Here is a 26,192-nt window from a genome sequence, read left to right as displayed (position 1 = left end):
ACTCTTCTGGAAAGCAGGAACTCTTTTCTTACCTAGGCGTGGCTGTGGAAGGAGACACCTAAGCACTACAGGAGGCTATTTAAACCACACCCGATGGATGAATCTTGCTTTGTGTTATTCTGCATTCTCTGCAGCAGAACGCTCATCGTGTCTTCTGCTTCTGATCCTGGGCCTAAGGGAACAAAGGCTTACCATCCTGGAATCCAGTCTTCAGCAGCACCTGTAAAGACAAAGAAGAACAGGTTAGCACTACGGTCTTCAGTGGCAGCGCATCTCTTACCTGGTCCATCGGCTGTCACCAACGCCTCGCGCTGCATTCCGGCATCTGAAAGACAAAGGCTTACCTACTCTTCGCACGCTCCGGAGGCCTTCGGCGCTGCATCCCGCATCTGAAAGACAAAAGAAGGTGCGTTTAAAGACATTGGGCAACTTTATTACTCACGTGCCATTACTCCTTCCCACGCCGAATCCAGTGGGTATTCCAGCACCCTTCAGCTTCTCTAAAGCTCCGAACTTGTACCTGCAAGATAAAAGGGACAGTTAGTGCGCATCGTGAAGAGCTCGGCGTTCACTTACCTAAGGTGAGGGCGTTAACCTTTGGGGTTCTACAGGAGAAGAGAAAGGGAAGAGGAGAGAGGCACCCAATAACCCCAGTTCATTAATCCCATATTTTCTATCTGCAGACATCTTACTCTTCAAGTCAGACATACAGTGCACAGAGGTCCAGCCCAAAGAGCCAACCGTGTGTTACACATCACCTTTGAAGATACGGCATTCACCCAGTCAAGACCGGCGCCTCTGCGGGAATCAGGTGAGCGTTACAGCTAACGCATTAATACATCATTCTGGAGAATGTCCTAGTATTCGCAGATAACTTTTTCAATCTTATATTACATCAGTACAAGTAATTTTGACTTCCCTCTGCTTCCCAGAAAAGGTTTCAAGTAATGACTGTGCTGCTCGGCTCAAAACATGTTTTTTGGGTGCCAATCAACATTGTGGTTGGGAAGTCTCTTTGAATTAACTTCTGGTGCATTTTCAAAGAATTCTCTTGATATGGTCTGTCTTCTGAAGTAACGTGTTTGATCCAAAGCCAGTGGTAATACGGTAAGCTATCTTTTAATGATTTTGGATGAAACCGACTTCTAGTGCAACAACATGTTCCGGTCTGTTTGTTTCTTATATGGGGACACAATGAATTTTCCTGTTCGAAGTATAATCTGGATGTCCAAGAAGGGAATTTAATCATCTCGTACTTTTAATGTAAAGTGAATCTTGTTTTGTCTTTGTTTAAAACACTCTTGGAAATCTGTTAATTTTGTTAAGGATCCTTTCCATAATGCGAACATACCTAAAAGATGATGTTTTGTATTTGTTCTCTATTGTAAATAATCAGATATTTCTAGACCACTGCATATAAATATTTGCCAAGTTCAGTGTATACTTCGCATGCATTGAAATGCTGTCAATACTCCTAAAGTTGGTATTCCCAAATCTAACGAAGTTGTTGGTTTAAAGAAAATTCAAATAACAATGACACAAATGTTTGATTTGCTTCTTGGATGCTTTGCTCCTTCAGCTTGAATATTACATGGCCAATTTTAGTATGCCAGCTATTAGGATATCCACCAGCGACAATGCAAAGGTGTAGCATGTAAAATGTAGATCAGTGGTTATCCTTAAAATGCAACAGAAAGGAACACAATGGAAACAATACAGTAAGGCTCAAGTTGGAACTCTGCGGGTTGAAGCACAATGAGCTGAAGAACCTCCACCCAGACCCAAGCATACTAAAATGTTCACCTTGGTGTGGTCTTTCTTGGGGAGGTCCTCAATCTCATAATGCAGTCATTCTCTACTGAGCATAGATCAGTGGGGTCACTACCCGGTTCGAGGGTAGGGCCCAGATGCCAAGACCAAATCTTTCTTTTGGTGGGGAGGGTCTGGTTTTTCAGATCCCTTGCCAGCGTGGTGGTTTCTTCGGAAGCATGGTTTGTGGTCAACCAGAGAGGATGGAGTTATCTGCAGGTACAGCCCTATCAATTAGGTCAATCCCACCCTACTCGCCAACATGCCTTGCTCTCGTACCTTCTCCTACCTTAGGAACTGCCCCGTCAGATCGTGGCCTCTCCCCTAACAACGCCCAGCTTCTTGAAGTCTCTCCTCTGTGGTATTTCTTCCCCCTCCTCTGTCCTCCAATTTAGCCACAAACCTCTGAACTTCTCCTCCCACTATCTGATCCTTTTGACCCTCCTTCCAAACCGCTTGTTCACTTTCACCATCTTCATGATCTCTGATCCTCTCTGTGACCTTCTTATGCACTTGTTCTTCTGTCTGGTGTTCAGCTCTCTGCCTTAAATACCTTCTAACTTCCCTATCTCCAACAATCTAAAACCACTTCCCCTCCAAATACCTCTACTGCCTTCTGATTCTTTACCACCTCCTCATACTTCCCGGCAAAACACCTCCTCTCAAACCCTTCCCTCTGTCGAACCACCTTGTTGAACTTATCACCCTTCTCCTCCGCTCTCTTCTTTCTTAACTTGTCCACTTTCCATTCCCTGCTGTTTCTGTACTTCATTAAAGTCACCTCCACTCTTAAGTGTACTTCCGTCCACTTCCTGATACTCTACCACATCCTTTCCAGATACTACTTCTGCTTTTTGCCTCTGTGGTAGGTCAGAAGAAGGAGACAGACTATAATGTGTCATATTCAACTTAATGTTATTTTAATAATAAAGACCTTTGTCTATGGGGTGCCCCAACTAACAAAACTAAACTACGGTGCTCGTCGTCAGATGTGAAGTCCAAACTTAATCCGTTCTCCGTTAAAACTAGCCTAAGATGACCCTACCACTATTAATACATACCAAAAGACCAAGAAAATGACTCCCTTCTCCTAGGATATGCTTCTCAGCACAGGTCTCTTCAATATATCATCTTCAAATATTATTTTGTTATTTGTAATAGCTTCTTCAGTTCTTTCAATGGGTCTTCCCAAGCCCTTATATATGTGTTGCTCTAATTTCTCCAAACACTCTTCTTCTTCTTGAGATGTGTAAACATATTCTCTGTCTTACTCTTATTCCTCTCAGTCTTGCCACTCACAGGAGCATGTGTCACTTCAGAGTAGGGGACGTGGCTAAGCAGCCATGCAGTGAGGACGCTCTAAGCACAGCTCCTGCTTGATCCACCACGATCTGTGCCAATAAAGCGGATCCCGAGAGACCTATAACCCATAAGAGTGGCACCCCATCAAGCAATAACGAGAGATTATATGGGTGAAGTTTAGGGTCATTTGGAAGCCGCAAAGCAGTGAACGAGCCCACTGACAAGATCATTTGTGAGTTTGTATGCATATAAAAGATGGCAGAGGGTGCACAGGGCAACTCGCTCCGACTCAGCCGAAGTGACTAGGCACAGAGAACTCGCAAGCAGAGGGGCGCAAACTGAACAGAGAGCCACAGTCGACTGGTGAGGCAAGTGCGTGGATAACACACAGAAGCACTGAAGGTCCCTGCGGCGTGCTGCGAGGAAAGCAGACACTGTGATAAGGACCCGAAGCACAGCTGAGTGGTTACTGTTGCAGGAAAAGCCGCAGGCAAACCCCTGAGAACGGAAGGTACACGCAGCGAGAAGCAAGTGCGCTAAACAGAACCATTGATGCAGTACGTTTGAATGGAATCAGTAGCGGCAGACCTGCACATTCCTTTGCGAGACTCCCAATCCAGTGAGAGTCAATCCGCCTCCTGAAACAAAGGAGGACCACGACCACAGGCATGAAATGAAAGCTTGAACGGGGTCATGACTCGAGAACTCGGTGCCTAGTGAAAGGCCAGGACAGGCAAGACAGAAGCATAAGCTGTACTGCCGCTGGCCACCACGCACCATCAGCGGGGGAAGGAGTGGTAATATCCTTAAGAGTGCAGCTGTAAGCAATTGCGCTGTGCCACAGCGCTAGGTCTGTCCCCATAACAAAGTCGCTGCTTTTCCCGCGCAGGACCGTTTACAGAGTTTTCATTTTTGTACTACGATCATTTTTTGTATGCATTTAGATTTGACCTTTTTCAGATGCCCTGATAGACCCACAGCAGCCACGAACCCGGGATCCGACAGTCTCAGCCTCCCTGTGCTAGAGCTGGGATTACAGGCAGATCCCGGGTTTGTGGCTGCTGTGGGTCTATCAGGGCATCCCAAAAAGGTCGAACTTGGAAGGATTTGTGAGAACTGTCTCTAATGGGCGAATCTCCCACCTCCCTCTTTCTCCTTCCCATGGGGTCTTTATCACCTTAGTTATTTGTAGGGTGAGCTATCCGTCCTGCGTTTCTTGTGCAGGGGCGCTTGATGTTCGTTGGCGAGCTGCCCGAGTTGCTTCACTGGTGCAGTACGCCTTCCTTAGGTCCAGGCCTGCTGTGACCCCGAATCTGCCGATAGGCAGGTAGGTCTGTTAATTGTAAGTCTTTGTTCTGTTTATGGTGGGAATTCGTTAAAGTCTTTTATCTCCTTCTTTTCAGGTGTGAAAGTGTTGAGGCTGGCGTGCCGCATGGAGAGGCATGTTTTTAGGTAAGAGAAAGCGCGAAGCGCAGCGTCTTTATCGTCTCTTAAAGCTAACCTGTGTTTTCTTCTTCCTCTCCTCACAGGCTGCTGTGGTGCTGCGAGCGGATGACAGCGCAGTGAAAAGAAAACTGACCCCCGGAACCGGAATCCGTTAGGGTAAGTAAAGCGCTGTGCGGTTGTTTAATATAGAAAGCAAACCTGAATATGTCCCCTGTTCCTTTGCAGGATGTTGCTGTGGTGCTCCGGATGGAAGCATGCGGCGCAGCATGATGGAATTCAGAGACTATTGTTTTCCTGTTCTTTTTATTGCAGGTTGCGATGTTCGAGCAGCGGCTGTGGTACGGTTCGCCGGAAGTCCTAAAATAGTACTCACAGGTGAGTGATGTTTCTTCTTCTCTCAGTTTTCACAGATTGCAGCCCGGTTGAGATGCTGAGTGCTGGATGGTGAATTCTCAGATAAGACGGAATAACCTTGTTCTTGTTCTTGCAGGAGGATGCTAGAGACCAGGAGCTGGACACAGTGAGCGTCACGCTGCTAGTTGCAGAATAACGCGAAGCGTGTTCTGCAGGATGGGCGTGGTTTATATAGCCCAAGTAAAATAGTACCAGTTAAAGTAGTGCCAGGCCCCAGCCACACCCAAGACACTAGACTGCATGGTTTGGTTCACAGGAACTGAGCCATGCGGTTGCTTCCATGTTGGATTTAAAGGCCCATGTACATAAATGGGACCTAGTTTGAACAGTCTCTCCTTACCATATATGAGCCTGGCTCCAGGAGCCCTTTTGCAGTGGTTTTAAGGCCCCCAGGGTTCTAGTGGGAGCCGGTTTGTGGCACAGCTTGCGCCCCCTAACAGTGGTCATGACAGTAATCTAAGGCAACAGGGCAGTTAGAGCACAGGAACAGGAAAGTGTAGATCAGAAGGCAACAATAAGGCGAATAAAGCCATATCCTTCGTGACACCCCTGAGAAGACCTGCAGAGTAAAAGACAAGTCACCATATTAAACACAAGTAAAACAGAGGTGCGTCACTACAATTGCACCGCAGATACAAGCAACAATTAATTGAAGTGCACCTGAACTAAACCACACCACTGGCGCCTAAACTGTAGGCTTGAAATACAATTAGAAGTTAAGACTAGCCTCGAGCATATTATACAACGGCAAACTGCCGGCGAGGAGCGTATAACATAACAACAAAGGAGGCACATATGGCGGCCAAACCCTCTAAAAACAAATCTAAGCAACCCACGCTAAACACGTTTGCGAAACCAGCGAGCATAAGCGCAACAACCACACTAATGGACTCAACACAACAAGGGGAGCCGGAGCAAGTGAAGGGGGACCAGCAAGTTCTAGCAGCTATTGCAGCCCTGATAATTGCACTGGAAGCCAAAATGGATGCCGTTAGCAGAGACGTGAACCTGCTGAGGCAGGACGTTAGATTGCTGGCCGAACGAACAGTAACCCTGGAAAAACAGGTTGCAGAGAATACGGTTGGCCTGAAAGAATCCACAAAATACATAGCAATATTGCAACAACAAATGAGGAACCTAGAAGGGAGGGTTGAAGATGCGGAAAGTCGGGCATGAAAAAATAATGTCAGAATCATAGGCCTTCCCGAAGGTGATGAAGGAACGAACCCTATGAACTACGTTGAGAACATGTTACCACAGGAAATTGGCCCAGGCTCCCTATCCCAGGGTTTTACAGTTGAACGGGCACACAGATCCCTGGCCAAAAAACCACCACCAGGGGCCCCACCATGGCCAATCATAGCCAGGATACTGAATTATAAAGACAGAGAAAAGATCCTAGAACACTTCAGGAAAGGCGGCACGATACGGAAAGCATCTGCGACAATCACGGTGTACCCGACTATACCCTACAGGTACAAAAACAAAGGATACACTTCACTTCAGTGAAGAAGAGACTCTGGGATGCCAATCTCAAATACATGTTGCTGTACCAGCGAAGCTGAAGATCATACGGAACGGCCGAGCCCTTTTCTTTGATGTCCCAGAGGAAGCACATAAGTGGTTGGACAAGGAGAACCTCACGTCGGGAACCGATGATCGAAACGCAGAAGCAACGGATACGTGAACAGGTACCCAGTACCCCTCGATGGAAACATGAACAAACACTGGTGAATTGAACACAAGAAGAGGCAGGCGACACAAAAGAAATTTTTGGCGCAATAATATTAGTAAATAGCGGGAACAACAACACAGTCTCCTAGAAGCCAGGAGCACATTGCAAGAGCGCCCTGTACCTGAGTCAGGTTTTTGACGGATACTAGCTGTTATGTATCCGCCCACTGCAGTCCAGACACCAGTGGACAAGGTAACTGGGAAAGGAGCGAGAAGCGGGTATGCCTGAGCACAAGGTACAGAGCTGGGCAACTGTTGAGGGCTCGGGAGGGCAAAGGAAGTTAAAGGGGTCAGTTGGGACTCAGCCTATGTCTTCACATATAATACTCATGCTGGTCATGTTAAGATCACTAAGTCGCAAAATAGATTTTACATATGTCTGAAGTACTTAAGATAACCTCCTGGAATGTCAGGAGAATAAACAGCTACATTAAGAGGAACAGGATTATGACATAACTGAAACGCTGAAAGATAGATATAGCGCTCCTGCGGGAGACACAACTCACTGAAGAGAAACAGACAGTCCTGGCCAGCAGATGGAGTGGCACCACACTGGGCTCCCCATACTTTGCGTATGCTAGAGGGGTGTTTGTATGGATAGCACCAACTGTCCCATTTCGGGTCCTCAAGTCAGTCAAAGATAGGGAAGGTAGGATGATCACGGTGCAAGTCTTTCTTGAGAAAAAGAAAGTGTGTATTATCAACACTTACGCCCCAAACCACGATACTGCTGCCTATTTCCGCTCTTTATACCCCCAGATTGTTCCAAGTAGAAACAACACATTAATATGGGGAGGAGACTTTAATTGTACATTAAACCTGAGGCTAGACAGATCAGATGTTAAACTTGTGCACCCAGCCCCTGCAGCCAAAGCCCTAAACACCTCGCTACAAGCTTTCAACCTGACAGACATCTGGAGAGTCCTCCACCCACAGATTCGCGGATACTCAAATTACACAGCCTTAAAGACTTACTCACTAGACTAGAGTATGTCTTCACAGGGAGGAAACCTTCAGTGAGTTCACGACTGCTGAATATAAAGCAAATCCCTAAAAGATGAGGTGTTCCGTGAACATCTGAGGACAGGCATTAAAGACTACTTCACACGCAACACAGGTAGTGTAGGATCTGCTGGAACGCTATGGGAAGCAGCCTTTAAGGTGGTAATCGGGGGAATAGCAATAGCCGAAGCTGGGGGCAAAGAAGCTACAATAACGAGGGACTTAGCTAAAGCGGAAACCGCATTGAGAGAAATAGATAAAGCAAAAGGTATAGCTGGCGACCAAGCCCGCCAGGCTAACCGGATGCAGTATGAATCCCTGAAACATTGAGACCGACTGCGTGCATTAAATTGTGCAAAATATGTTGAAAGCAGCATGCAGAAGGAGATAAGCCAGGACACCTGTCGTGAATTTAAGCGTGACATGATAAATTCAATTGCAAATCAAGATGGGGAAAAGTGTATGATGCAAGTAGGTATAAACAAATGCTTCCTGGACTATTATAAAGAAAATTACGCTGAGACATTGAGAATACAACCCTCTGAGATAGACGAGGCCCTAACACAGATAGATCTCCCGAGATTATAACCCTAAACTGCCGAACGACTGGAGGCTCCCATAACCTTAGAAGAACTAGAGAGCACTATCAAGGGGCTGCCAACTGGTAAGACGCCAGGAACAGATGGGTTGGCCAGCAAATTTTACAAGTAATACAGTGCAGATATCATACCCCCACTGCTGGAAATGCTAAACGAAGCATTTGCCGTAGAGGTCCTGCCGGTATCGTTGAGAGAATCGCTTATTGTACCACTGCTTAAACCAAATAAACCCGACACTGACTGTGGGTCAAATAGACCACTGTCGCTACTAAATCATGACGGGAAAATACTTACAACCCTATTGGCCAACAGGCTTCAACTAATAATAGATGTGCTAATACACCCAGACCAGACGGGTTATGTGCCGAAGAGAAACATTACATGGAACCTGCGTAGGTTGCACCATATCATTGACCATACTAAGAGTAGCACTAATCTCTACGGAATAGCCTGACTGTACGTGGTCAAGGCATTTGACTTGGTGAGATGGCCATGGCTGCTAGCCACATTAAAATAAATTGGCATGGGACCACCATATATTAAATGGATGCGGCTGCTATATAGCACACCGGTTGCGAGAGTCCGAACAGGCAATCAAATTTCAGAACATTGGGCGCTCGAGAAAGGCACGAGGCAAGGGTGTCCATGGACACACATGCTCTTTATATTGGCACTAGAACACTTGGCGGTTTACCTCCGCAAGGAGTACCAGGAGGCTGGTATAGACACACATGGTATATGGAATCTTATGCGGATGATAAACTCCTACACCTACAACACCTGGAAACAACTTACAACATATACTGGAGGTATTTGAGCGTTATGCTGACCTCTCTGGCATTAGTCAGTGAACAGAAATCGTGCTTGCAAACCCATTACTAGTGCTTCAGGTGAGGTGGAAACATTTAAATATTTGGGGGTTGACATCTATCACGACCCAAAAATGGAGCACACACAAAACATACAGAAGACGGTCGACAAGGTGGGTAAATCAATAGAGTTCTGGGCTAGATTACCTTTCATTGATGGGCAGGGTAGCGTTACTGAAGATGGTGGTCCTCCCAAGACTCCTTCATTAGTTCACTAATGTCCCATATGATATCCTGGGATGCTTCTTTAGGAAACTAGACACTGTAAGTCGTGGGTGCTTACAGATGTAAACTAGCACTGCAAAATTGCAGAAACCACATAACCAAGGGGATTTTAAGGTGCTCAACTTCGAGGCGTATTTTGTAGCATGCAAGTTAGTTTGTCATGGAATGGTTGTCAGATGAAGAGACTCGGGACACTCTCCTACTGCTGCCTGCATGCACCCGTTTCTTCTTGAAAGAGTTGATATGGATACACGTGACACAATTTCCTAGGTCCCACTCCTGTTAATGCCAGGGAAAAAGGTATGGCACAAGGCTTGTCGGCTATTAAAGAACAAAACACCTTACTCACCTCAAATCCCACTGGTGGCGCTGGGAGGAGAGGATCTGCAAAACAGGATAAAGCTGAGAAGATGCTGGGAACCTCAGGGGGGTGGCGACAATAGGAGACGGGAAACCAGTAGACTTCTACACACTCACTTTAGAAACTGGATTACATAAAGGACAACACCTACTGCATAGCACTTTGCTTCAGAAGCTGAAGCCGAAATGGCTAGTAGGGGCATGGGAATTAATACAGAATGAAGTGATAGAAACATTATATATCAGAAAGGGGCCACCCAGTATCGAGACTGTACAAGCTAATTACGACCCAGCCTGGAAATTAGTTAGAGCTGACTCGCCAACACTGGGAAGAGGAACTGAGACTGTACAAGCTAATTACGACCCAGCCTGGAAATTAGTTAGAGCTGACCCGCCAACACTGGGAAGAGGAACTGCAAATACCAGTTACGGACAGGGAATGGACTAGAGCGATAGCTTATCACAAAACAGTGTCTAGAAACACAAAACTCCAGCTAATACAACTGTATGTAACACACGCGGCATATATAACCACTCGGAAAATCACAAATTTTAGCAAGGCAGGAGAACAGAGATGCTCAAAATGCGGGATGGTGAACGCTGACATGGTGCACATATTTTTGGCCTGTGGGAGAATCCAGCAATATTGTGAACACATAGCACAAATGTTAGCCAAAGCAGACATAACATTAGACATACGTTCTCCCACAGCCTGCCTGATTGCCATCTTCCCACGACCAAAGCAGGCGATGCATGTTAGCAACTGAAAGATCTGGTTTATATCCTGGCGAAACACAGGATCACGATGAACTGGACCAGGTGGATGTAACAGAACGCGAAGCCTCCCAAGAAATTCTGCCTGGGCGTAATGGAAACCTCGGAAACTGACCAGTTGGCCACATTGCTAGCGGAGCTGTGGGCTGAAATACATGTTTCAAGACAAGAAACCAATGCTCTGAGATCGGAATTAATTGTGAATCGGGAGCATACAGAGACAGGCGCTACAGGCACAAGCTGGCCAGGCCCCGCTGCCCGGTCCCGCACCTCCTGTTTGCAGTCTCGCAATCCGCACCAGTACAGGTTGTCCTTCCAGGGGTGGTTCCTCTGGCCCCACCAGAACGCTTCACGGGCGATCCCAACAAGTACGCCATTTTTATGACCCAATGTCGCCTACATTTCTTGTGCAGACCTGGGGCATTCCCCAACGAACAATCAAGAGTGCCGTTTGTGCTCTGGTATCTGAGAAGTAGTGCAGGCACTGGTCAATACCCTTGGTGAACCTGGACGATCCATTGCTTTGAGACTTCGGGGGTTTTCAGCATGAAATGGAGAAGCTGTTTGTTCAACACACTCGAGGTCAGACCCAGGGCAATCAAGACCTATTGACATATATCGCCTCCTTCAATCGTCTCATAGCCGAAACTAACTGGCCAGAGGAGAAGAGGACTACGCTATTGTACCGGGGTTTGCGAGGAGAACTAAAGGATGTGTTAGCCCAAGTTGTGAATCCTCCTGAAGGATGTGCAGAATACATCGACTTAACAGTGCAACTAGACCAGAGGTTGCAGGACCGGAAAACTGACGAGTGAAGTCGGAGGGACGATCAGTCTACGTATGGCCCCATGAAGCTCAAACTAAATCACACGATCCGGCTGAACCAATGCAAATCGGAGGCTTGCGGAGCCCTATCACCAAGGCAGAAAGGGAGAAAAGGAGACAACAGCAACTTTGTTTGTACTGTGGTAAAGCTGGACATTTTCTCCGAGATTGACCGATGAAACCACCTAGAAAGATGGTCGGGCAACTAACAAAGCTGAAGAAGAATATGCCTCGGAAAACTCCAGCGCTGGGCAAGCGCAAGGGTCCACTTGTCGAGCGGTGAGAAGGAACCTTTAGAGACCTCACACATAGTCATTCCTGTACTCTTGGTCGACCATAAGCAACCATCAAAGATACATGCCTTGGAGGCGTACATAGACAGTGGAGCTGTGGATGATTATATCGACCAAGATTTGGCCAACCAGATTGGTCTCTCTCTTCGACAGAAGCGGATATCAGAAAACGTCACAGCAGTTGATGGATCTCAGCTGTCTTCCGGCCCTGTGACACACCACACCAAGGAAGTCACTCTTCTGTGTCAGGACGGCCACTGGGAGGACCTCACCTTTGATCTCATCAGCGCCCCTAAATTCCTGATGATCCTGGGAATGCCCTGGCTAGAGACCCACAACCCTAAAATTGACTGGCGTACAGGAGTTCTGACCTTACCTCAAGACTGTGCAGGCACCAGTTATGGCAAAGAATCACCTTCAAAAGGCTTAATGGAACCAGGACCGAAGGAAGGAACCATGCTGGGCTTAACCGGATCACTACCACCTGAATACATGGACTACCTAGATGTTTTCCAGAAGGAGCAGGCGAACACTCTACCCCCACACAGGCCATATGACTGCCAGATAGATCTAGTACCTGGTGCACAAGTCCTTTCCAGTCAGATCTATGCCCTAACTGAACAGGAGAATCGGCATTTAAGAACCTACCCTGATCAATACTTAGCAAACGGCTTCATCATCATCTCTGGAAAGTATGGGATGTGGCACCTAGTTTCACAGGTCACTGCCCCTTTTAATGAGAGGAAATGAAAGCATCACAGTAGGACAAAAGAGAAGTAACGAAGGCTGGAGTGGGGGGGCTCCACCAACAAACAATAAAAAGAAACCCAGTGAGGACCCACCTGGGGAAGTCATCACATGCATGGGGCCATCCACAAGGGTGACACCTATCACTTCAACCGTGGAGGCAATGTTGGCCTCTACCACACTCCCATTCAGGCACAAGCAAACAAGAAGGGTCTCCATTAAGTTTCAAGACTGAGTTGAAATGACCGTCTTTGGGAATGTGATGAGATTTTACCTACAATCGTCACGGATCTGTGCGTGTCATTTCCCATGTTCTAATCTTATGAATTTCGTTTCTATATACTCTTCTATCTTCCCGCTCTGCTCCTTTTCTGTTTCCTGTACTGTCTCCTTCCTTAGTGGCCTATATTGTGTCTCAGCTGCCATTCCAGCTATGCAGTCTGCCCTGGACCCTTGACTACTCGGAGTTTACATGCTGTAGAATCTGGAGCGTGGGGGCTTTCTGGAAGACGTTTGGGCCGAGGTAACGAGTGGTGCAGGGTCCTATGGATGATGAAAGGATACCTTGCATCTTACCTGCAGCCCTTTACCCGTTATTCCGCCACTACAGACACCCGACGGGTGCGATGACAGTGTGAGCTGCCTTTTCTTTGAAAAGTTGACAATACTTGCTACCAGTTCTAAACAAGTAAATGCAATTAACAGCACTATTGCTTTTGACTGCCAAGTTGTGAGATGATCCTGCTCGACATACGCCTTGGAATACACAATGAAAATGAAATCTGCTATAAATGTCTGAATTCAAACGTACCCGTATTTTAAAACAAGAAATACTTATCAATTGCAGAAAGATTAATTGGCATCCTACTTTATAATATACAAGGTCAAGTTGAGAACTCATGGGTCTATTAACTTAATCAAGTCACTTGACCTTTGTGTCAAGTGTCTTTATTGTTATTTCCCAAGCCGTGAAGAATAATCTTTAATTTTCTTCCTCCCCAAGGACCGCCATGAAATCGAACACATTTGAGAAATGTTCCTATTTTCAGGGCAGTTCCACTTGAGGCAGAGAAATAAAGAAACACATGTTTTTATTATTTATTTCTTGTAAAGCGATGCATGCCCATGTGCCTCAGCGCGCACAAATAACAATAAGGACGTAGACAAGACAGTGACATTCAGGGGGTCAAAGCAGTGGGTAGGTAGAAAGCAGGAGTGGATACACTTCAGCCTGGTTTAAGATTGAATAAATGAGTTTTCAAAGATCTTTTGAAGTCTGTGAGAGAACCAGCAGCTCTCAAAGCGAGTAGGAGGTAATTCCATGCTTTAGATGCCTGTATGTCAAAGTTAACACCACCAAATGTTGCCAGTTTTAACCATAGTTGCCCCATTTTGAAGTAATCCCAGGACTGCACGTTTCGACTTGTCTGACTCACTGTCAAGCGATCTGAGAGATATTTAGGAGATGTGAAGGTCCAGCATTGGACAATAGCGTCAAAAGCTTGTGTGTGATCCTGGGCTTGACAGATACCGTGTGTAGGGCCCTTCTAGCGGTCGTGATGTGGTCTCGTATCGAGAGACTGCGAATCGCGCGGACAGTTCCATTTTGGGCGATATTAAGGGATTGAATGTTAGATTTCGATGTTCCAAACAGCAAACTGTTAAAATAAACTGGACTGGTGTTAACTAAAGCATTGGCCAGAAGAGATCTGCTGCTGGTTTAAATGTAAGGCCTTATGTGATTTAGAAGCTTAATGACATAGCCACAAGTAGATCGAATGTGAAAGAAACCTGGGATCTCAGATAGTTCTGCGTCCATGTACACACCCAGAGTCTTTACACATTTAGCTTCCGTGATCCTGCTGCTGGCGATGCTAAAGCTTTCATAGGCAGGGTTCAGTTTCTTTAGTCACAGCCCTATAGCCACAATGAGTAGCTCAGTTTTATCCCTATGGAGTGCCAGAGAGTTTCAGGCAATCCAGACTTGGATGGCATTGGAGACTAGATTAAGGGCTTCGGAGTCCTGTGTGTAAATGCCTGACAAGGAGGAAAAGCTGGGTGTCGTCTGCCTAGTTGATGTATTGAATACCCAGGTGGTCCAAGAGGTTGAGTAGTGACCTGAAATAGATGTTGAACAGGATAGGGGTGATGCAGGGTCCCTGTGGAACTCTGCAGGCTGTTATAGTTGGTAAAGATTTGGCACCTTTAGTTGCCACTCTAGCTATACAAGGTCCCAAGAAGGAGGTGATCCATCGAGCAGCCGTGTTGCAACAACATGCCAGGTCCTTTAATCTGTCCACCAAAAGAGTATGGTCGACGAGATCAAAGACCGCTGAGGGATCCAACAACATCAACATGGCTGGGTGACCTCTGACTACTTTGCTCGTCAGATTGGACTTGAGATCCAGCAGACCTGTTTCGTTCCCATGTCTGGCTCTGAAGCCCGATTGTCTGGAGCCCAGGATGATGATGTTCTCTATAAATTCCTGTAGTTGTAAATATGCAACTCTGTTGAGGACTTTAAGTAGAAATGACACATTTGTTATGGGCCAAATTATTTTTGCCACAGCTCGGTAGAGGTTTTTTTATTTATTTTTTATTTTTTTTAGGAGTGGCGTGATCCAGTCCTCCTTCACTGAATGTGGAACTAAACATTCCCTGAATGATAGATCCAACTAATCTGGTGATCCATGGGACCAGAACATCAGATATTCTTTAAGGATGTTGATGGCACATAAATCTCACATACAAAGATGTAGGTTTCAGATCTAAGATTTTCTTGTATATTTCAGGATCAGTACACTGCTTAAAGTCAAATTTGGGTGTCATGTTATTGTTAGAGAGACTGTGTGATCTGTGAGGTGTATATAAGACTTCCCCAGAGCCCCTACGTCTCCGTTGCTGGTCCTGAATAGCTAGTTGGTGGCCTGTGATTCTGGCTGAAAACTTGTTATTTATTTCCTGGCACCAGGCCGAGAATCTGATGTGGGTTTGATAGACCATGGACCTTGTGGACCTTCCTTCAAATCCCTTAAGAATTTTAAAATGTTTGCTGGAACTAGATCTAGCATTGGAAATTCTTGTTTTAAAATTCTTAGATTTGGCTTCGATAATAGCAGTCTTGAACTTCTTCACTAAATCTTTATAAAGACTAAGAGTTTGAGGGCAGGGATTTTTGTGCCATTCCCTTTCCCGGGATCCTTTTGTGAGTCTTATTTGGATTATTTTATCATTGTACCATGAGTTCTTGATGTTTTCGTTCTTTATCCTCTTAACTTTTTCTGGAGCAAGGGTCTCTATAGTGGAATTAATAAGGGTCATAAGGTGAGACATTTTCAATGTCTTTCTTTATCTCCAGGGTTAGCTCATGCGAGGAATGAAAATAAAAAAAATCAATTCATTTTTGACACTTCTAAAACTATTTCAAGTCACTTACAGATGAAAGAAGACTTCTGCAATGTTTACAGCATTTTCTTATCGAACAGCAAGGTTCTTTGGAAACATTTATTAAAACATACCTACAATCCCACAAGTGGATTATCTCCACTCCAGGGGGTTCGAATTAATTTTAAAACGCCTAACATTTATTTAAAATTTTGTTTGTGTGAATAGAAATTAAATGTTTTCTATTTCTATGTGCTCAACTTCATTATTAATCAGAGCGTATACCTTTATTTTGAATAGTCTCCCGGATGTGGGGATGGCGGCCCAGGGATGTGGCAATTTGTTTTAGGGCTCTCCTTACCCTTGCAGGATTCAGCATTCTTTGCTGCGCCTGGCATATGATATCTGCACCTACAAGGATATGCAGTCATTTACAAGGCATGAGATGGCATTATTTGAAGCTGCAGTTGCCATTTTGATAGCACCTGTGCAGATGTACTTATATGGCACTATGCCAGAGAGCATTTGTGGAGACACTCAGCATGTGATGGCAGGACTGTACATTTGAGGTTATACGTTAGCTTGTGGTGGCTATTTCAGGCATATGATGGCATTATTGGGGATTTTGTGGTTGCAAGTGGCATATTATGGCAACACCTTTGAACCTTACATGATGTGACAATGCCAATCATACGATGGCATAATTAGAGATTTTGAGAGTGCCATATGACAATCAAAACCCATTGTCTTTCCCATTGTTGATTTGAAATGCTGGTAAATTGCTCCAACCTCCCAACAGCTGAAGTGCTGCTCTTGCAATTGTTGGCCTACCTTAGACTGTTCGCTTTTTAAAGATTGGACTCCGGTTTACCATGCAGTGTTGTTTCCTCATCATTATTATTTAGCTACCACTGTAAATGAAGAAAAAGAAAGGAAACAGTTTAACGGGTTTATTCATAAAAGGAGCCTTGGGTCAAAGAGCTCCACCGACCTGAGCCCATGACATCTGTCATAATCGTCATACAACACAAAACGCACACGCAGCCCAGCCATGCACACATTCTCACCCATGTGCACATTTATTCTGCACTCTTACATGACTTACATACGTTCAATGCATGCACCCACACAACTTACTAATCAACACACATTTCTAGTTCTACTGAGTACAAACATTTCCGATTATCATCATATAAGCAGGCTGCAGATTGTCATAAAATGTTTTCTTTTTTATCACTGCAAAGCGAAGCAGAGCAAAAACGAGATAAAAGGTCGCTGAAATAAAAATGTCTGTAGTAAAAAAGCCATAGGGTTCCGAATCAATAGCATTCGACCCCATTACACTCAATTTTATAAAAAAAATTAAATGTTTAAAATCTCACACAGATCCAGTGTAACAGAATGATGTTCAGAGGTCGGCCTTAATCTTAATGCATCTTTAAACTGCTATAATCCCCGCTCAGAAAGTGCTTAATGAAACATGAAATAGCAAGAATGGTGGATTATGGAACATAACCTGCATTAGAGCGGAAACTCTTAATCCTTAGTGGCGCATTTTGGGCGAATCATTCATGTTCTGGGATTCCACCAGTCTCATTTAAAATATGATTGAACTTGAAATAAGAGTGGCAATTGTGTTCTTTCCTTCACATATGCGTAAATATATGACTTTATCAATTGTGTTTTTTTTGTTTTTAGCGAATTAAATGTTGCTGCTGTGGATCCAAACCTTAGTTTGGCTGTTTCCAAAAATATTGCCAAAACCATTCAGCTATATGGTGTCAAATCTGAACAACTGGTAAGTCAGAGACGATTTTCCTCACTGTACTCTGCATGTTTGTCTTTTTCCTAATACAGGTTCCGTTACCTGCCTGCTCCTGTCACGTCTACATTTCTTTGTAGTCCCCTGTAGGACCCCTTCTTCTTTCTTCTGATGCTCACAAATATAACAAAGTTACTGCTTAGCAAATTATCAACTACTACGGTTGTCCTAGCAACTAATACTGCTACAACATGCGACTGCACTCTTAAGAGGCAGACTGTACATTTTGGCTGCCTCGATGCAAGAAAAGAGGTGGGGTTGGGGTATTTAGTGAGTTATAGGGAGAGGCAGATGCAAAACCTGAAGTGTTGATGACATGCCAGGCTTACCAGAGTCGTGTGTGCCGGAATGGTGTGCGTTTTAACTGAAGATCTCAGTGCTGGAAAATCAGGCTAGCTGATTGCTTGACGCAGATGATAGAGCTTTGGGACTTCTATGTTTGTGGTGTTACTGTGAATGAAGCTGCTACGTACATGGTGGTTCGTGTGTGTGTGCGCTATTAGGTGCTAGGAAATGGAGAGATGAGTTGGTTAGTTGTGTTGTAGAGGGAGGATAAAACGCACCTTAGAACACATTTTTGGCCTAGCGGTAAAATCAATCGGAAAGCCTAAACAAATGTACTGTCAAGCGAATTTGCTGAAAGGATTGACATTTGCTTCTACCCTGGGGAGCTCCTAATTGCACGTGCAGGCGGTGCAATTTTCTTACTTGCGTTTAGCAGCATTCAGCCGGTTGGTCCCTTATTACTCTGGATTAAAGAGATGCTCGTAATGCAGGGATATGATTTCTATTTGTAGCCAGTTGCTTGTAGTAAACAAAACTGTTTTTGCCACTATGTCTTTTGATCAAAAGATCGACCAAAGGTCCTGCTTACTGGACAGCATCCTGTCCATAATGTCTCACGTGATTAGTTCTGTCCAAGTGCTGTTGGTTCTACCTGTCTTCAGTTAGTGCTTTGAAGAAATCCAAGGATGTTAGATTTTCTTTTCAACATGAGAATGCCAAAGGGCATTTTTTGAAGCTACTTCGCATATGCGCCAGTACAGGGGAACTATCCGGCTATATTAATGGAAACACTTTATATTGCATCAATATGTCAATTGCAGGGCCATTTTAAGCACTTTTGGGGCCCTGGGCATGGACATCTTTGGGGCCCCCCTCCACCAAACCAAAGGAATTAAGGGATCAAGAATACTGGTCGCACCTCCCACCGCCCACCCGTCTTGCTACCAACCAATAGGTTGATATGCTGTCTCACAGCATAATAAGCATGTTTTCTCCCTTTAAGTCCCCTTGCCCTCTTCATTATTGCTCTAATAAGAATGATAAACAAGTAGCATTTGAAGACCAACATTAGCAGTCTACAAAGGGGTTGCTGTTCTAGTACATACAGGATACTTTTTATCAATAACATCCAGGAAGGTAGATTTAGTATTAATGCAGGACCGTATGTAAAAGGTACAAGTAGCCCATAATAGACAGAGAACTGACATTAGCTGCCTCACAGAATGCAAAAGTACTCATGCATAGATAGAGACCACCAACTGGAAGGAAGGAGAATGGTACACATACCGTAGCATGGAAAGTGGAGGCAGAATAGAAGCTGCCATGAAGGTGTCTTTATCCAGACAGACTGAGATTAAAAGTGGGATATGATTTTCAAATAGTGTTGACATTAGATATTTAAGGAACAAATTCCTGTGTTGGGCGATATCAATATGCTCACTATTAACACATTGAAAACATGAATAAGACTTTTATGAAGATCATACCACGAGAAGGAAATCACTCGGAAGGGCGGTGAATACAAAGAGGCGAGACGGGCCCACGAGAAGTTGGAGTGGTGGAATACGTTGTTTTTCCGCGGCCTCATTAGCACTCTCTGAAGCGTGCCAACCGAGGCCTCTCCCCAAAGGGGGTTTCTCGACCAGGGGCAGAACCTGACCGTCGGACTACAATACCATACAATAAAGGCTACTGACATGAACTGCCGAGACGTGTGTCTAAAAGTGCGGATTCATTGATGGATTTGACCTGGCAGACCCTAATGGCCAGAATGTGCAGGGCATCTACAACATTGTTGATTTTTGCCTGGTGTTAAGTCATCAGCCTTTTTTCTGGAGCGGAGTTCGGGAGCCGAGTTTGTGGAGCAGTCTGCAGCAGTCACTGCCTTTCGACGTCCTTTTGCGGAAGATCATCTTTATTAACCCGAACAAACCCGCGGAGCGGGGAGCGGAGTTCGGGAGCCGAGTTTGTGGAGCAGTCTGCAGCAGTCACTGCCTTTCGACGTCCTTTTGCGGAAGAAGATCTTTATTAACCCGAACAAACCCGCGGAGCGGGGAGCGGAGTTCGGGAGCCGAGTTAGTGGAGCAGTCTGCAGCAGTCCGCTGCAGACCCGGAGCAGGACCGGCATGGAACCCGAGGTCCGACCGGGGAAGAAATCAGGCAGAGCTTTGAACATACCTCCCACGAACACCGTAAGAGGTAACAAAATAACCAAAATAACCATCGAGGAGGAGCTGCACGTCGAGCCTGAACGTCTATGTACGGAGGAGAAAGTGCAGGAGACGAACTTGATTATGGTTAACAAAACACAGCAAAACAGCTTGAAGCCGGGGGTAACCCCACCCCGCGAGCAAAAGGGTGAAACAGGTCCAAATAAAACAAACCTTATCAAAACTAGTGCGGCCCGGATGGACAACACTCTCCCCACGGACCCTGCAAAATCATCCGGTGAGAGGGAGCAAGCACCTACTAGCTCCCGGACCTCGCCTCAGACACCTAGGGGAGACGGAGCCAGAGAGGCGAGGCCCGCCGAGACCGACGATGACGCCGACAACGTATTTGCAGAGACTCGAGGCAGCCCACCCGTAGCCAGCAGAGATCTGTGTACCGCCCTAGAGGCGAGTGCCCCGAGCGTTGGAGCGGTCGGAGGACGGCCCCCGCTCGAGGCTAGCCAGAGCGTTGCAGGCAGGGCGGGCGACCTCTCAGCCATGGACCGGGAAAGTCCAGAGCCGGCTAAAACCATCACAGAAGCCGGTGTTGAACAGGACTCTCAAGAGGTAACGCCCGGGATAATCATTACACAAGAAAGCGGAGTAAAACCCAGTAAAAAGACTAGTTCGCAGAGTCCCGAAGATTTAGGGCTCACGGAGAAGCTAAACGAAAAAAGAAACGATTCAGCGCCGAGATCAATAGGCACAGACCAGTCCAGAAAGGGACATTTAACAACAGCACAATGCTATGGGCCGGACATAGGCGACCCCAGGCTACCTATAACACTGGAAAACCAAGTGCTCATCACAAAGACGACCCCTTTGAAAACGGCAAAAAAGCAGACATCAAAATTAACAAATAACTGCGCAGTCTCGCAAAGCGAGGCGGAAGAAATCGCCACAGAGGATCAGGAGAACGACGAACCAAACCCGGCAAGAAACTCTGGGGAAAAACTTCAAGTAGCAGCTCGAAAAATCCCACAAACAAAGCGCAGGAAACTAAACAAAAAACAGCAGAGAAAAAGAACTATACCAACAAGGAAAGAAGCAAAAAAAGGTCCAGAAACTGTAGGGGAGGAACAGAAACTCCCCCCAAAGGAGCACGAAATTGTAAAGATCATTAAAAGAAGTAGAAAAATAAAGGAAAACTTACCAAATCCACTCTTCTCACGTCCACTGCAGTCTTTATTCACTAAACAATTCAAAAGAAAATTAACTGCTGAATTAGAAGTCTCCGACGCCGAAATGTTGGAACTATCTCTTGAACAAACAAAGAGCTCCGAACAGAAACACACAGAATCAATTTGGACGTACAATCACATACAAGCTAGAGTACCCTCGACCGCAAGGGGAAGCGAGGGCGAAATCACGAACAACGAAAAACCGCCAAGCATACCAACTCAAAATACGCCAGGGCAAGACAAACTAATGGGGTTAGCGCAAGCAGGAAACAGGACCACGACACTGAAGAGCCCTACAACCGAGCAACCAGCAAACGGGCAAATAGGCCCAATAGAACAGCGATACGCACAGACCTTAGCGCATCTACCAACAACGTCTCCAATAAACCCCCCAGAAACAACTAGGGAAACAGAGTCCTCACAACCGAGCCGGGCAGGTGAAAAACAAAAGTCGACAAAGAAACAAAACAGAGCCGAACAAGATCAAAACAGATCCATTGATCCTGGAAACCGTGACTATGAAATCTTACAAAAAAGGACGGAGAACACTCCCTTTATGCCAAAAAAACGCCGCCTCGGCGACATCGCGGCAGGTTTGCAAAAAGCTACCACAAATGACAAACCTGATATGATCGCAATCATGTCGGCATTGTCAGTGGTCTTAGATCCTTTCTGCAAGCTATATGAGGCAATAAAAGAAGACATCAGAGACAACACAGCGGTTCTGATGAATACAATAGCAAAGATCACACACGTGGAGAGTTACATAACGGCAATCGAAGACCAGGAAAAATGTGCAAAACATCTCAGGACTAAGAAAATTGAAGAGCTGGAAAGGAAGATCGCTAACCTAGAAGGACGCACAGTCGATCAGAGGAGGTTGGGAGACGAGGCAACAAGATCACAGCCGGTGGAAGAAAAAAAAAGGGAAGAAGAAAGGCCGTCAGCGCTTACAAACCAAGGGACAAAACAACTCCAAGCAAGCACTGGCCCTGGCTCGAGCATGGCGTCAGGCAGAGTCAGAGAGGAATTTGTTCATTTTAGGCACACTAGCAAAGAACAAACAGTACAGCAGAAAGAAACACAGAAAGCGGACTGGATTACCATAAGCTCACCATGAACAATAAAAGACTTTCTGCTAGATAACGTCCTAATGAATATGTCTCAACACGCGAACATTTCAATTAGCTCAGATGAGGACAACTCCCCCTTAAACACGGGAACATCATCACCAAATAGAGTAAGTCGTTACAAAACAACACAAGGGACTGAACAAGTTAAATCAAACGGAGTAAAAACGAAAGAACAGTTAGGAGCAACATCGCCTAGAGAGCTAAGACCAGTCCCAGGGAGTTCCCAAGAAAAACCAAGGACGAAATGGAGAAGTAAGGCGAATTCTCAAATTCAACATAATAAGAGCAAAATACGCGTTTTCAAATTGGAGCAAAAAGAAGAGGGAAAAAATCACATGATCCTAAACCGTTCGACGGTAATGTACCTGATGAAGAAAACAAAATCTCTGAGGAATATGGTAACAGAGGACATAAAGCGGGTGGAACCCTATCACAGAAAAAAGTTAGCTAAAGCATATTTACATGTCAAAAGCGAAGCAGTGGAAAAACTTGATGATACAGCCTTTGAAGAAATGGAGAAAATGTGTTTTAAATTAATAGAAGTGGCAAACGCGGAAAAAAAAGAAGAAACTGAAGAAAATGACCCAAGACAAGGAGAGAAAGTAAGATCGAAAAACACAGCAACGTAAATACAGACTCCCGACCTACAGAACCACACAGAAGACACTGAAGGGAACAAGCCTTACAAAATGGTGAAGGAGCGCTACCAAGTACCTGGCCATGGAGCCAGAGAGGGAAAAGCAGAGAAAGACATAACAAAAAAGAAATCGGTAGATCAAGCCGACGAAGTCCGGGCAAAAACCAAATGGTATGGCCTATTCAAGCTGGAACGACGCAACGCAGTGAAACCGTCCAAAGATACTTCAGATAATGAACAGTGCAAAGGAGTTGAGACACCCGCGACGGAAGACATCAAATTAGTCGAACCCTACCACAGGCAAGACAGACCGAAAGCATACATACACATTGAAGCAGATAGCAGGAAAAAAATAGGATTAAAAGCCTATCAAGAACTGAAAGAGATGGGCTTTCTGCTAACAGATCTAAATAACCAGAAAACGAAAAATGAAGGAAATCAGCAGACACTACTTAACAGACAAAAACAAAATCCAAACAAGGAAAATCATATAGAAGAAAATAGCCAGAACCATCAGGACCTAAGCCTACAAGGAAATAAAGAGGTGGCAAAACACCCAGAAGTAAGGAAACGGAGAGAATCAACGCCGCCAGCGCGCAAACTACAAGGTCCATGGAACTGGTTACGCTCCACGATAAATGCAAACAATACCAAATAGCAATGACAAGGGCCAGTCCTCCAAGACAGCCAGAGCCCAGTGGGAAAAGAGGAACGGCCCGCAAATGAGAGCTATAGCCTGGGGTCATGGAATACCCGAGGACATAACCATCTTACGCAGATAAGCGACGTAAATCTGGGTCGTTATGACATACTATGTCTACAGGAAACCTGGCTATCAGCCAAACCAACACTTGATGGCTTCACGGTTCAGATTTCTCCGGCGGTCAAAGGCCTTCTGGGAAGACCTTCATCGGGCCTTTTGACAGCAGTTAAAACAGGCCGGGGTATGGATGAGCCAAAAAAATGGAAGGAAGCATACGAGATGCTGGTATCGCTGACTACTTGGCCCGCTCATAACAACAAACAAAGAGGAAAGTGCAAAAAAAAACTCGCCATTATCAATTGCTATTGGAATCCCCAGCGGATGTCAACCGAAACCTTCTGTCTAAATATGGAGAGCACGATAGATCAGTTATATGAAGCATTCAAGGACATCAATATCATCATATGCGGTGACCTAAACGCGAACTGCAGCGAGACAAACAGCACAACCCCGAAACGTTCAGACCACTCTCAAAACCGAGGGAAAGCGTGGAACGAGTTGATTTCGAGAAGAGACATCCAAAACATCGCAACGCTATTCCCAAACCAAATCAATATTCCGACCTGGGAATGTGGAGAGTCAAAAGCCTCAATAGACCATATCTGCATGTCAGCAGGCATGATTGACTCGATGACGAGTTTCAGAGTTGAAAAAACTAGCAACAGTGATCACAACCTGGTCACCTGCTCATGGAAAGGTACGAAAACAACAAAACTAAGATACCCTCTAGAAACAGAAGCTAATAACCAGAGCACCAGACTAATGCTCACAGAAAAGGATATAAAGAAATTTAGACTTGCATGTGGAAACAAACTTAAGTCAAACAAAAAGGAAGATATAAAAGAAAGACCGGACTACACACCTTTCCTAGTACTCTACAGAAAACAAAGGGGAAAACCCAATCAGGTTTTCAACCACCAACATGCTTACAACATTGAACTGGTGAACCAAAGAAAACTGACCCGGACTCGTAAGGAGAAGAGCCAAAAAATCAAATGCCAAGTCAGACTGGGACCTCTGGCATAAAGAGAGAAAGAAATATGCAAACTGGCTAAAACAACATAAGGCCCTTCAATACCAGATAGATGCAGAGGCGATGATGAAAATTTTGGAGTAAAAAAACTCAAGCGCATTTTGGTCCCTACTTAACAAATCGACCATTGCGAAATCTACATCGCTGTGTAATGCAGTATCGGAGGAGAAATGGATAACCCACATCTCATCAGAATTCGAAGAGGCTGAAAATCAAACATCGCTCGTACCAGAAAACATTGGCACAAACTGGATAAATGTAACAAGTCAGGAAGATATAAAAGCAAAGATCATGAAGCTAAAGGCCTCCAGAGCCCCGGGACCGGACGGGCTCAGCAACGAAATGCTAAAACAATTTCCCACACAATGGTCAGAGGTAATAAGCGAAATTTTTGAAGAGTGTGAACATACTAAGAAAATCCCAGAATCGTGGCTCAAAGCGGTTATAGTCCCGATCTACAAAAAGGGCGCCCGCGAAGACCCGGCAAACTATAGACCAATCGCCCTCTTAGACGTCATCGGCAAAATATACGCATCTCTCTTGCTAGACAGCTTCAGGGTCTGGGAAAAAAACGCCAATTTCAAAGACAATTTACAAGTGGGCTTTCAAAGAAACGGATCCACTGGAATAAACATCATGATTATTAACATCCTAACGGCCAAGATAAAAGAAGGGGCCCCAAAGCTCTATTTAGCTTTTATCGACCTATCTAAGGCTTTCGACAAAATAGATAGAAACCTTCTGTGGGCAAAACTCCAGAGCTGGAACTGTCCATCGCAAGTCCTGGAACCTATAAAAGCGCTCCACACAGACAACACTGTCAGAATCAAACTCAGCCAGGAAGGAACTCTGTCAGAAGAAATTAAGATAACACGTGGGGTTAAACAGGGCTGCCCCCTAGCTCCAACCCTCTTCATTTCATTTCTGAGCGATTTCCAACACGCCGAAAAAGAAATCGGGTGTTTTCCACCAAAAATAGGCAACACCACGGTTCCAAGATTACTATACGCTGACGATATTATCCTGATAGACCAGACAAAAATTGGTCTCCAGCGGAAACTAGATAATCTGGCGAAGTACATCAACCAAAACCGCCTGATCATTAATAAGAACAAAACAAAAGTGTTGGTTCTCGAAAAAACACAGAGTTCGAAATCCAAACAACGAATATTCTACTTGGAAAAAGAAAAGCTAGAAACAGTAAAATCGATCAAATACTTAGGAGTCGACCTGGACAGCACCAAAACAGCTCAAACAATGCAGTGGACTCTATGGGATAAAGCAAAGCGGCTAGCAGCACAGACCCGACTGGTCGATAAGAAGTTTGGGAAATTCTCCCTGACAC

The 26,192-nt window shown here is 45.2% G+C and overlaps 1 protein-coding gene across 1 annotated transcript in view; it reads left to right on the top strand.

Moving 5' to 3' along the window:
- The window catches only part of COG5 (component of oligomeric golgi complex 5), a 2,640,594-nt gene that overhangs the window by 1,943,809 nt on the left and 670,593 nt on the right, over window positions 1-26,192 (top strand). Inside the window, exon 14 of the mRNA XM_069629143.1 lies at window positions 17,482-17,581. Coding sequence (XP_069485244.1) covers window positions 17,482-17,581 — 100 coding nt within the window. The remainder of the gene's footprint in view (window positions 1-17,481; window positions 17,582-26,192) is intronic.

The sequence above is a fragment of the Ambystoma mexicanum genome, chromosome 12, assembly GCF_040938575.1.
Source record: "Ambystoma mexicanum isolate Mex_15411 chromosome 12, UKY_AmexF1_1, whole genome shotgun sequence".
Lineage (NCBI taxonomy): Eukaryota > Metazoa > Chordata > Amphibia > Caudata > Ambystomatidae > Ambystoma > Ambystoma mexicanum.
This window is presented reverse-complemented; position numbering and strand designations above follow the sequence as displayed.